Source organism: Lemur catta, chromosome 5 (assembly GCF_020740605.2).
Source record: "Lemur catta isolate mLemCat1 chromosome 5, mLemCat1.pri, whole genome shotgun sequence".
Classification (NCBI taxonomy): Eukaryota; Metazoa; Chordata; class Mammalia; order Primates; family Lemuridae; genus Lemur; species Lemur catta.
In genome coordinates, this window is record NC_059132.1 from 66,079,661 (window position 1) to 66,093,793 (window position 14,133).

Genomic DNA, 14,133 nt, shown 5'->3' on the forward strand with positions numbered 1-14,133 from the left:
CCCCCCGTCGGTGGAAAAATTGCCTTTCAGAAAAACAGTCCCTGGTGCCAAAAAGGTAGGGGACTGCCGATGTTAAAACTCAGAAAGGTTTGTTATAATACTTCTGTATTTCTTCGTGTGGATTCATCAATGCGGAGGGCGAAGACGGGCCATGGTCACGTTCGCCCACCAGATGGCAGCAGTGCACAGCCGTGCGCGCTCGCTCTGCGCCCTCTGGCGGCAGAACCGGGCTGAGCGGCCAGAGAGGACCGAGGCCCCGCGGTGCGCACTATGGATGTGGTTTGCGGCTTATGTAGCCTCAGCGAGGGGATGTGACAGAGTCGCAGGTGCCACTGTCCTCTTCCGAGAGACAATGAAAGCACTGCTGAGTCAAGTCTAAACGCTAGAAAAACACGGTGGGGTGTTTTGTTTTTGTGTATTTGCTCGGTATTAACTCATTTTTACTGCACTGTTTGCAATTATATTATATATTGTTTCAGAGCTTCTGGATTTTAAAATGTCATATTACATCCCTGTTAAATAAGTTCCCCGAGGGTAGGACCTTCCCGCCCTCCCCAATCCATGTCCTCTCTGGATACACGTATTGGCCCAAGCCACGAAACACAACGTGTGCCACAAACTCTGCAATCACGTAGGGATGAGAAAACAGAATCATCCCTCCCTCCCCTCGGCCAACACACTACCTTAGGACTCAAGCATTCTTCCAGCAATTAAGGGCAGATCTGATGGCTACAGACTTCATATTTTTAAATGACAAATTGACAGTTCAGTGTTTTAGAACCATAAATGTGCCCCAAGGTGATGTAGTCTCTCCCCTCTGGCAGCAGAAGTCCCGCCTCGGCCTCGCTGTGACAGACTGTAGGGCTCCTGTTCTCCTCAAGCCACAGGGAAGGGAAAGAAAATTAAGGGTACTTGTCCTAGAATGACAAGAAGCAGCAATCTTTTGCTGTCCATGTGTAGACCCCCATAGACACCCACAAGAAGACCCTCTCTTACACTGATTTTATTCAACAGCACTTCTAAGACATATGAGTGAATAGCGATCATTTATCCTATAATGATCATGATTGTCTCAGTTCCAGCCGCCACAATCTCTCCAGAACGCGAGAAACCCATGGCCCCATGCATCTTTCTATTTGTCTCTCAGTCTCGCTGGTCACTCTGTAGACCCCGGGGTATTCTTACATCTTCAGCTGCCCTTTCTATGCTGATAACCTCCCAGATTTATCTCCAGCTGATAGTGCACTCCACCCCTGCATCCACCTACCTCCTGAACGTCTGCCTCCTTTTGAAAGTCTTCCAGGCATCCCAAGTTCAAAATGTCCCAACTCATAACCCATGACCACTTCGCATCCTAACACCTGTGGGAGAGGCATCACCAGCACCCAGGAGCCAAAGCCAGACATGCAGCTTTCATTCCTCATCTCCTCCCTCTTTTACCTTCAGTCACTCACCAAATCCTATTTATTCTGTCCCATGTGCCTCTGGAGTCTGTCCATTTCTTTCTTTCCCCACTGCTGCCATTCATGTGCAAAGTATCATTTTTTTTTTACTTAAAACCTGCAAAGGCAGCCTGGTGTGGTGGCTCCCACCTGTAATCCCAGCACTCTGAGAGGCAGAGATGGGAGGATCACTTGAGCTCAGGAGTTCGAGACCAGCCTGAACTAGAGCAGGATCCCATCTCTACCAAAAGTAGAAAAAATCAGCCAGGTATTGTAGTGCGCGTGCCTGTGGTCCCAGCTACTCAGGAGGCTGAGGCAGGAGGATTGCTGTAGCCCAGGAGTTTGAGCTATGATGACGCCACTGTGCTATAGCTGGGAGACTGACCAAGACTCTGTCTCAAAAACAAATAAACAAAACTGCAAAGACTTCTTAACTAGACTTTCTCCAGTTTTGCCCATCTTGAACCCATGCTCAGGAATGAAATCACAGCAAATTTACAAAAATACAAATCCTATCATATCCTATCCCCACTCAGGCATTAAAATGTAACTGGGCTGCCCCGTGACCTAGCCATAGCCAATCAGGCTGAACATTCACTCAGCTCTTAAAATCTACTTCTGGAAGCTTGCTCAGCTCTTCTCTCTATGAAAAATGTTTCCTTCCAGCTTCTCTTAACCGCCACCACCACATGCACACACACATACACACTCATATATTCCCACACACCTCCCTAACCCAGACTCAGCCTTTGCAGTTTACCTTAAACATCCCTCTGGGAAACCAAGTTCAGCTCCCTGAATTGGGATCATTTTTCCTAACACAGTGGTTCTCCAAGAGTGGTCCTGGTCCTGGGACCAACAGCATTAGCAGCATTTGTTAAAATGCAAATTCTAACCTCCCACCTCCCTAGTCCTGGAAATCAGAAATTCTGAGGGTGGAGCCCAAGAATTTGTGCTGAAGAATTCTCCAGGCAATTCTGGTGCTCGCTAAGGCTTGAGAGCCATGGGCTCCTGCAGCATCCTGAACTTACCCTCCACTGTGCTTCTCCACCTCAATTGCATGTGAGAATACCTGTGGAGTTTCTGCAAATCCTGTGCTTTATCCCAGACGCTTAGCCTTAATCATCTCCCGTGAGCAGCCTTGGTGAGCAGCTATGGTGAGAAGCCCTACCCTACCCCAACACTTGCCATGCGCCATTGCAATCACTCATTTAATTGTGTCTGTCCTTGAAACCCCACATCCCTGGTGCTGGGTGCTGGTCTGAGGTCTAGCAAGTGGCCCTGTCAATGCTGTAGAAGGAATGATGAAGTAGGAATGCTTGATACCCAAGCTCTTCCACTTTTTATTTTTCTTTTAGAATTTTTTTCAAAATATTTGTTTCTTTCTCAGTTCTGGGTGGGTGCAGGATTCCAGACCACAGTCTCCCAATGGACTGTCACTCAGGTCAGTCAGATTTCCTGCCAGAAAAGCTCAAATGATCATCAAGGGTCAGCTTTCATGTATATATGTACATTACATGTTATTTATATAAAAATTATTTTCAGTTTCTTAAAGACAACTGAACATGAGATCGTTTTTACCTTTGGCTTTCAGAGCTTCTGAGTTAGGAAGCAAGATACTCACCCAGGAGCAGTGAGGTGGCTCTTCCTACAGAGCCACTTGCCAGCGGGACGGCCCCTAGAACGTGGGTACTTTCAAATGAAAACCACAGTGACGTTCATAAGGGGCATCATCTTTCCTTGTGTTCAAATTGCATTTAAAACCTTACTTTCATATGTACGCATTTAAGGGGAATATGGACATCTGCATGAATTGCTATTATTTTAACCTTCCTTTGGCAAGGGGACTATGGGTGCTGATCCTGAATTTACTTTTAAAGTAGTTGGAAAAAAAAATTGCATAACTCAAAAGTCAACGTATTTTTAAATCCATCTTGAAAATCTTCAAAAAATATTCAAAGACAAAATTGTCCCTTTTCAACCAGAATTGAAGGTGAATATAAAATAACAAAATTGTTTGAACTGTAATGACAATACTGAAAGGAAAAAAAAATTCTTCATATATTTTCAAAGGATTGTTCTTTTAGCTTAAATATTCACGATGCCCCAGATAGCTCTTTCACCCCTCTTTCTTTTTTTCCCTGTGATGACAAAAACTAAAATTAAAATTAAAAATTAAAAACAAATATATGGTACCTGAAGCTTTTATAGCCTAAATTTCCCTTGTTACCAACTCTAATTTGGGCAACAATTGTTATTGCTGCCTTATCTTTACATAGTCTAAAAGAATGCTCCAGTATACTATTTATGTGTTAAAAATAAAAAACAAAAATATAGCCCCCACCAAAAACCAATTTATTTTATTAAAGACCCTGTTAGTGTAGATATTAAAGTTGCCTCAAAAGTGTTTAAATGTATGCCCCACAAGGGACAAGCATAACAAATTGATTTTGTTTTTCTGATTGACTTGCTTGTGAGCTCTGAACTCCTCCAGGGCAGGGGCCTTGCCTCATTATTCAGAAAGCACCAGGTAGTAGTAGAGGCTCAAACAACTTTGCTGGCGGTGTCTGACTCCAGCAGATAAGAACAATCCAAATATATTAATAAGCACTGGCTTGAGCTAATTTTCATAAGGCCAGGTTTTACCTCTGCCTTGGCCACTGGCTCGTTATCTTGAATATAATCACGAATCACTCTAGACATCAGTGTCCACATTTTTAAAGCTAAGAAAATTGGACTAAGTATCCTCTAAAGGTTCTTTCTATGATTATTCTTTCGGACATCATGAACGTGACCTTGCATCAGATACAGTGAAATGTGTTTATATAAATAATGAACATATTTTATACATGTTTACTCACAGTGAATGTTGCCATTAAAACAAGTTGAGAAAAAGGTTATAAATATGTGAAACAGTGTGGCTGCTGTTGTTTCATAATTTATGCAACTGGAATGAAGCAACCAAGATAAAAGCAAAGAAGAAAACGAGCCCCCCCCACCAGCCCACACACCCTTCCTTATGCAGACACACTTTGTAACTCTGCGTAAGCCTCCAGCCAAAAACATTCCAACTTACCAGTGAGGTGCTGTTTCTAAATATACACAGCCACTGTAGCTGTTCAATGAGGCAGGTTCTTCTCTGTTGTTTGATGATTTTAAAAGGCTTTTTAGACGCACTGCAGGGGTTTCCGGTCTTATGTACTACATGAGAAATGCAGAATACTCTCAGAAATCTAATTTAAAAGGTAGAAGACACCTTAGAGATCATTGTTTTAAAGAAGAGGAAATAAGTCATTTGCCTGATCTCCAGCTGTATTTTAAACACGCACCTGGGATCCTCTGGTTTACCCAACTTGACTTAAGAAGAAAACGGAAAAGTGAGATGTAACAGGTGACCTAGCCCGTATGCCTCCGGTGGAGAGGAATGGGGACCCTATTCTGTTATCAAGGGAAGTGTATTTTCAGAGAAACGGTATTTCTGGAAAGTAAATGAGCCTAAAAGGGGCCAGTGGACACACCCCATCTTACAAGCCGTTGTCATTGTGGTCTGAAAGCTTGGCACAAATATGTCCTAACAAATGCAATATGTATGTAGTCACTACTCAAGCATTTAAGGACCTTTTAGTTTATTTTTGGTGGGATTTCTGAGCTATTCTTCTGACGAAGGGAATTACAACGGCAAGACTTGATGCCCAGGGGCATGTGACCGGGAGACGTGGTGCTGACCCTGGCTGGCAACTAGCCAGACTCCTCCCCTCTTGGACTCTGGAGGTTTTCGTGACCTGGAGTCAAGGTGGGACACCCGCAGCACGAAGCACAGTGAAGTTAGAAAGATCTAACTGGTAGACACCAGCGAAAGCTCTGCTCTTAACCTAAAGCTGAATCAACCAAAGATGTGTAGCATTCAAATCACACAGACAATAACGACAACTTACATTTACATAGCATTTCCTATGCATCAGGCACTGTTAATTTGTCTAATCCACACTAACAACCCTGTGAGGTAGATCTGTTTCCTCCAGCTTTAAATGATGTATCAGTTGGCTTTTTCTGTATAACAAACCATTCCAAACTTAGAGATTTAAAATCACAAACATTTATTTTACTCTTGATTCTCTAAGTCAGTTGGGTGTTTCTTCTGGCCCCAGGCCAGCCGGGCAGATCTCTGCAAAATTCACTCATGTGTCTGCAGACAGATGGTATGTCAGCCGGCAGCTGTGTCATCAAGGACAGGCTCCTTTATGTGTTTGGCAGCGGGAGAGTCACTGGCTGGGAGAAAAGGAGCACCTCAGCTGTGCATTTCAGCGTCATGCTACACGGCAGCTTCTCCACAGGGCAGCTGTGGTGTTTTACAAAGTATCAAGACAGAGCAAAACCACTTTGTGTAAACACTTTTGAAGCTTCTGATTGTGTCATGTTTGCTATTGTCTCGTTGGCCAAGGCAAGTCATGTGGCCAATTCCAAGGTATATTACAGGTTTTGGTCACCATTTCTGGAGAGAGAGGTGGGGCGTGAGTGGTGTTGCCCTCAGATTGTCCACAAACAAAAGCAGAGCTTTACTGACAGGTGGAGAGAGGCTATAAAAGCTGTCCTGCATTCTTGAAATACCTACCGAGCAACCAGACAAATTCCGCGCTTGTCAAGATGATAGCATGGCAAAGTAAAAACACTTATGTCAGAAAGTGAACTCATGCCACAAATGGCGAAATGACATGGACCTGGAACAGTGGGAAAGTTTATTTCCCGCTGAAAAATCACACTTAAGTTGAGTTTTGTGGGACAGGTAGACATGTAGAAGGAGGGAAGCAAAATCCAGAGAAAAATCTAGCGTCTTCTGTTAAGTAAACATACTGGTAATTGACTCTGTTCCTTTAAAGAGTTTAACTCTATAATACATTAATTAATTTTCCAAAGTAGCAACTTAGGTAGGGAGAGGCATGAAACCTCCAGTATCTCTCCTAATTTTATTATATTCAGAGTTAATTCCATTTCATTCAGAACAACAGCATTTTAACTAGTTAACATTAATAGGATTTCTGGACTACTATGTAGCCAATTTGCAATATTTTGAAAAAGCATCTTCTTCCTCTGGGCCCAGGTAACAAAAAGATTTTGTCTCATGTGCCAACGCCAGAGACTGTCTAAAGTGTTAGGAACCATGAAGTTGTTGTAGGGATTAGCAGGAAAGACTATTGTCAGTAATTCAGGCAAGAATTCTGTGTTTGCCAACCTCATGACGGAGACCGCACCCTTCTCTCCCTGGAGTGGATTCTGAAGTGTTAGCAGCAGTTTATTATACCGTGAAGAATGTGGGCATTCTAGGCAGAGGAAACAGCATGTGCTACAGCTGGAACCTGTATTGGGGTGTGGGATGTTTGGCAAATAGCTACACAGACTTTGAATAAAGTTTACTAAGAAAGGCTTTGGATGAGAGAAATCAGGATGCTGAGCCTAACTGTAAAGTAAATAAAGGTCATGAGCATTTATGGTGCACGACTACAGCAAATTTTAGGCACAATAAACTCTCTTGGGCATGGTTAAAAAGAAATGGGTACTTTGGTGAAATAAAGTTTCCATAAATACATTACACATACATTACCAATTTCTAAACACTTAAATGCTCGCAAACCCATCTCTTACTACTGTAACAAATTCTATAATCTGACCTAGCCACAGACTTGAATTCATGGAACTAATCCCAATTTTTTTTTTTATATATAACAGACTTTATTTTTTAGAGCAGTTTTAGGTTTACAGAAAAATTGCACAGAAAGTTGATCCGGTAACCATGTACTCCTTCCCACACACCATTTCCCCTATTATTAACATCTTGCCTCACTGTGGTACACTTGTTACAACTGATGAGCCAATATTCACACATTATTATTAAAGCCCATGGTTTTCACTAGGGCTCACTCTTTGTGCTGCACTATGGGTTTTGACAAATGCATAATGTCCTGTTACAAAATCATACAGAATAGTTTCACTGCTTTAAAAATCCCCTGTCACCCACCTATTCATTCCTCCTTTTCTCCCCATGAACTGTTGGCAACCACTGATCTTCTTACTGTCTCTAGTTTTGCCTTTTCCAGAATGTCATAAAGTTGGAATGATACAGTATGTGGCTCTTTCAGATTGGCAGAATCTACTAGTAAAACTATCTGGGCCTGAGGCTTTCTGCTTTGGAAAGTTATTAATTTTTTATTTAATTTTTAATAGATATAGGCCTATTCAGATTATCTATTTTTCCTTGTGTGAGCTTTGGCCAATGATATTTTGAAGTATTATTTCCATTGGGATCAAGTATATATTCAAGATGATGATTACTATGAGTTAATCAAATCATAAAGGAGTCCTTGCAAATTAGGAGTTAGAAAAAAATGATCTTTGTTACTGGTAAAGGTTCTAATAAATTCTACTGCATATATTATATAATTCACTGCAAAATTAAATTTTAGGTTTGATTGCTAAAAGAAGCATAGAATTCATTTTAGACTGACAATGCCAAACAGCAACAAACAAATAAAACATCAACAGCAGTGAGAGGCTTTTCATATTTTGGACAATTCCTTTTGGGATCAAAGAGCATTTTTTCTCAATATTTCAAAGGCAGAGTTAAAGTCAAAGCATTTTAAAAACAAAAACAGTTTACTTGCAAAGATTCGAGGGAGTCAGACTTCAGAAAGCCTGGCTCACCAAATGAAAAACATAACAGGCATTTAAAGAAAAATATAAAGAAAATCGACATAATTACTAAGTTTGCATCAGTTGTTCCTGGTGGAAAAAAATAAAATCTTATCACATGATTATCATATCCAGAAAGGTTTGACATAACTGGAAACATCAGCTATGTAAAAGTCAAGAATAAAATTACCCTTTCTGGGAGTTTGGGAATATAAGAAATGCTCAATGTTTCATTATTTTGGGGCCATAAACAGACAGGGTGACCCTGTTGTTTTCGGTTAATCTTCAAGTACAAAATGCTTCATCATGATGTAAACAAGGCATAGCATCTGCTTTGTTTCCAGAAGCATAAAGCACATGTCATTACTACAAGACACAGGTAGGATATTTGTTATAACTCTGTCATTGTTATAAGTAAATAAAAACCCAAAGTAGAATCTTGACTTCATTTACTGTGGTTTCTATGCATTTCCACCAGTCTTTCCTGGTGCACCATACTGAGCTATATTCTTTTACGTGACAACTTTTCACATAATGAAGACAGCTGTTATGTTCCTTGCACCACCCTGACGTTGGCAAGAGGTGGACTCTTGACCATGATACATCTAACATTCATAATATTAATAATGTGTGGCCTAAATACTCCCTGTTGTAGTTACAGAAACTCCTGTGAAATAATTTTTAAATTGTTTCTTTGTAAAAGAAAGCCTGTTACTAATAATGGTGATGGAAATTAAGAGAAAATATGGATGTCTAAGAAAGTGATGGTTCTCAGTGACAAATATGATTTATGAAACAAATGACTAAAATCCTAAATCTTTTGTGTGTCCAGGCTCAAGAGTTCTCTCTTTCTCTCTCTGGTGACTATTGTAGCTTCTTATTTTCCCTTCCCTTTTCCTTCCTTCCTTCATTCTTTCCTTCTTCCTTCCTTTTATTAATTTCAAAAAGGAATGAGGGTAAAGGGGAGGACCTATATGTACAAGCCCATACATGTACCCATTACTTCATCTTCTTAAAAAGATTTTAAATTCTGATTCTTAAACACTTAGTAGGTTCACTGCCCTTCCTTAAAGATTTAGCTATAAGGGATAAATGTCAAAGTTTCCAAATGTCTGAGTCTAACACAGTATCTGATAATTATGAGAGGGACCTGAAGCTGGGAGAAACAGAGATCATCACAGTGGCAGGAAAGAAAATTTCCTCATACACAATTTTAACAATACATTTAGGATATTTGAAAGGCATTAAGCCAGTCCAGGTTATAACTCTTACTAGTAATTAACAATATACTCCTTATCAACATAATTTAGCAGGCAGGTATGGTATTTTGAAGGGGCCATAGAAAAAAATGACCAAATCCACAGATAACAATTTATCCATAATATTCTTTCTTTCTTATTTCAAAGGTGTCCTTGAATGGCCGTTTTGGACAAAACTGGTTGTGGTGGCCATTGGCTTTACAGGAGGGCTCGTCTTCATGTACGTGCAGTGTAAAGTCTACGTTCAGTTGTGGCGCAGGCTGAAGGCCTACAACCGTGTGATCTTTGTACAGAATTGCCCAGACACTGCCAAAAAACTGGAGAAGAACTTCTCATGCAATGTGAACACAGACGTCAAGGACGCCGTGGTAGTGCCTGTGTCACAAACAGGTACAAATTCACTGCCATCTGCAGAGGGCGGCCCCCCTGAAGTTGTATCAGTTTGATGGAACCAGTTGGGAGTTTCTTCACCGAAGAATATCTTTCTAGCCCTCAGCCACTACAAGTGACAGAAGTGATCCTGAATTTTTCACTTCCTTCAGCTCCTCCTTTCTCCTACTGATGCATTTTTCCTTACTTTGCTCAAAAAGGAAAGGAGGACACACCAAATGACCAGGATCCCATGAAGTGTAGCCTGAAGTGTGATATGGAAATGTGACAATTAAGAACCACTGGAGCAATGGATGCTTTGAGGTAACGATTAAATGGACCGTGATACTCTTCGTAGTAGCAGGGGAGAAGTTCAAGATTGCAAACTTGAATCGCAATGTGTATTTCTTCTAGGGCCTCGTAATGTTAACTATCTCATTTGGAAATAACAAACATATTTGGTTTTAAGCCTGAAATTGTCGGCATTATCCTTGAGTCACATTGGAAGCAAACTTGGAGGATGCATATTTTGATATACTCGGACAGCTAACAGATTTTTATGGCTATAGTGGAGTCCAGTTATTTTGACAGATGCATGTTTTTAAAACAGATGCAATATACATCTGAGGACATTAATGCACAGAATTGTTTAAATCATGAATGGAAGATTTTCAGAGAATTTTTGGGTTTAATTAGCTCTGCTAAATTCCCACAGAAATCAGCTATCAGCTCCTCTATTTTGTCTGGCCCCTCTAACACAGTGCTGTCCAATAGAAATAGAACATGAGCCACAAATGCAGGTCACATATGTAGATTTTTAATTTCCTAGTAGCCCCATTAGAAAAAGCAAAAATAAGTGGTGAAATTAATTTTGATAATATTTTTTATTTAACACTATATATATAACTTATTTCAACTGTCATCAATATAAAAAGTTATTGAGATAGGATAGTTTACATCTCTTTTTTTTGAACCAGGTTTTCAAAACCCAAAATTCACTTTGTATTTTGCAGCAGATCTCAATTTGAATTAACTTCGTTGGATAGCACAGCCCCAAAATTAGAGACTAGGCATCTGCTTTTTTTAACAGTTGAATATTTCACAACAGCAGCTTCATTCATTCTTTTATTTCAAGCCCCAGAAATGGTATGATTTTATAAAGCACTGAATCAAATTAAGTACCCTGGTTTGAAGACTTAGATGTAGTTCACATTTCTCTAAAGGGTCAAGTATAGAAAGATAAAGCAATCTGCCTGTAGCAAAGTTGTGAAATTAACTTCTGTTTGTTTGCTACTATGAAGCACTTATGGTAGGGAAATAAAAATTAAATATTTTTTATTATTAAATCAAATGTGTTAAGTTTTTGTTTTTGTTTTTGTTTTTATTTTTTTCCACACAAGGTGACATCAACTTAACTGATAGGTAATTAGATCAAGAATCTAGAGGTTATTGTTAAAAGCTGACAGGATTTCCCTTGCTCAGTTGGGAAGCAAAAATATTCAACAGATTCTGTGATAAGTAATAAATTGTTTAGGTTCGACAATTGATTATTATGTTTCTTGGATATTCATGTAAAACTAAAGTGTGAATGATATTGCAGTGAGCTAGATTGATTACAGATATAGTAGCCTGTCAAAGAAAGATGTCCTACATAAGAAAGGGTGACTTATTTTTGTTAGCTGTCATATTTATTAATGTGAAAGACAACGATGGCCATAAGAACCAAAGCATGGGTATTGCATTGCACAGATCTGGGTATCACATCGATGCACTTTGTAATTATCAGTGTGCTTGTTGTTCACAGATTATCATAGGTAAAAGGAAAAAAAAATAACCTTTTTATGAGGAGAAAGATGGTATGAATATTAGTAGTGGCTGACACTGAGTCCAAATAGTCCCGATCCTAGAAATAAAGAAAAGATAAACGATGTCGATTTTGTGTGTGTGTGGTGTGTGTGTGTATTCATGTATATACACAAGAAAAATGTTAAGGTATTCAGTCAGGAAACAAAAGGTTTAAAACTCATCTTTCTTAAAACTTGCTAAAAGCTTAGGGAAAACAAAGTTGAGGTAACTGAACTGAACCAAAAATTCGTACAAATAAAGATATACATGGTGTTTTTTAAAAATAATATGAACCTTAAACAAACTACACTTTGTATTAAATTCCTTTTAAATTTCTGTTTTAAAGATTTAAGATAAATACATTTATGAATAAGAAAGCTTTGGGTGATTTAACCATGACACCACACCCAAGAGATTAAGCTTGATACAATTTTCCTGTTAATTTTTCTAAGTTTTTTACTAATCCATTTTTCCTGTGGTTTAGCAATGACAACATGCTGTTTACAAATATTCCTGGGGGAACAATCTAGTCACCAGCAAACAAAGAAATGTTGATTTCTCTTTTGTTTGCTCTGGAAGTAAAAGGACTATTTACCTTAATAACCATGGAAAATACTGTTTAAATTCTGTACAAACCTAAGCAAGATAGATAAGTGCAGAGCTCAGTTCACAGTGGGAGATGACTGGCTAGAATAAAGCCTCATTTATTAAGAGCTACACTTAACACCAAGAAAACATTTCTAAAATGAAAAGTAAAGATAAGCATTACTATATTAATGACAAAAGATGACATGGGGTTTTAAAACTACACCTAAATTGTTGAAATTAACTTTTGTGGGCTTTGATTTTATTGAAATGAGAGAACAATATAGCTCCCTGGTAGATTAAAAGTCAATATTTTATTTTGCTCTTCTTCTGACCCTTTCAAACCCTGAAGTTCTAAATTTCGATCTTTAAAAAGCTTTCCTGCAATGGCTGTTTATGATTCAAACATCAAGTAACTACATGCATTTAAAACACAATGTTGATTATTTTCTTTTCATATTCTGTGTGGCAATGGAATATTTGCCCTTTCAAACAATGAAAAGATTTAGCTTTGTGGTAGTGCTTTATGTGAACTGGATACACTCCTCAAAAGAGAAACTGCACTATACAGTGACAATTTTTTTGAGGCATGTTTACCTGCTCATGTAAGAAATAAAATGCAATTGAAACAAAGGACTAAAATTGAAAAATGAACTTATAGTTCTATTCAAAATCTTGGCTTTTTATAATCATGAATCTGTGATACTATCAATACCATAAACCACAGATATTAATGCTATTAATTTTTTAACTAAAGAACTGTCACTTTTATTGTATAAGATTAAAGGTTAATAAATTATAAAAGAATGAAATTCCACCTTGAGCCCAAAAGGCAATTAAGCTTAAGTACAAAAACAAAACACGAATGAAAAACAAAATAAAACAAAGTGATCCTAAGAACCTGGGATACAGCAATGCATTAATGAGGGAAGAAAGGTATATAGTGAAGAAGTCTTTCAAAATGCCCCAGCATTAAATCGCACACTGAGCTGCTGTTACATGTGACTACAGTCCCATAGAGATGTCCTCATAGTTATATTTTATCTTGTTTTACAAAAGGTCATTTGGTACCCTTTAAAACATCTATTCCTTCGCTGAAAAGTTAGCTGCATCACAGAGGGAAACCAATGAAAATAATCTATACAGACTTTCAAAACCTGTTAAAAAAAAGTTTAAGACATCATTAAGAGAAATTATAAGGGTCTTGGGGGCTGAGGTGGGAAGATTATTCCATCTGCCCCACATAATTTATGCTTCCTTGCTTTGAAAATGAGTATTTTGGGACAAAGTAGAGCTTTTAAAAGTTATCGTCATTATTATTACAGTTGTTATATAATACTTTAATTAAGAAAGATGAAAACCTTTTTTCTTTCCTTAAATCAGCCCAATGGTGCTATTTTACATATCGATACAGTTGAAAGGAAGTACTGTTATTTTGGGCTGCAGTGTTTCCTCCACATTGAAGAAAGCCCATTTTGAAATTGGATATTGCATTAAAACAAAGAAGAAAAAATTATTTTAACTGTGTGCAATTTTTGAAATTGGACATTTGTACATCTTTGGTTTGACCTAATTCTCTTGCATTAACAATTTACTGTTTTGTGAATACTGTGTGCTAAGACAAATTAAGAAAAAATTATCTGTGAAAAACTTTGTATATTAAATAAGTGACCCAAACCTTGGTTGTGGTTTCTATACTTTTTGCCTAACATACTGGGATTCCTGCAGATTTGTATCTGAAACATTCAAACGCTGGGATATTTTTCATTTAAGATTTTACAAGGGTCTGGCTGTATTTATAATTATTTTAAAGCAAACATCCGTGGACTAACCTGTAACATTGTAAAAAGGAATAAACAGGTGCATTACAAAGGAAAACCAATGAAAATAATCTATACAGAATTTCAAAACCTGTTTAAAAAGTTTAAGAAAAATCATAATGTAATCTT

General features: G+C 38.4%; 1 protein-coding gene across 2 annotated transcripts in view; it reads left to right on the forward strand.

Moving 5' to 3' along the window:
• The window catches only part of MARCHF1 (membrane associated ring-CH-type finger 1), a 77,313-nt gene extending 63,448 nt beyond the window's left edge, over positions 1 to 13,865 (forward strand). For both annotated transcript variants that reach the window (XM_045552056.1, XM_045552057.1), the window contains one exon: positions 9,533 to 13,865. In XM_045552056.1, coding sequence (XP_045408012.1) covers positions 9,533 to 9,831 — 299 coding nt within the window. In that variant the 3' untranslated portion in view covers positions 9,832 to 13,865. The remainder of the gene's footprint in view (positions 1 to 9,532) is intronic.
• Positions 13,866 to 14,133: the final 268 nt, after the last annotated feature.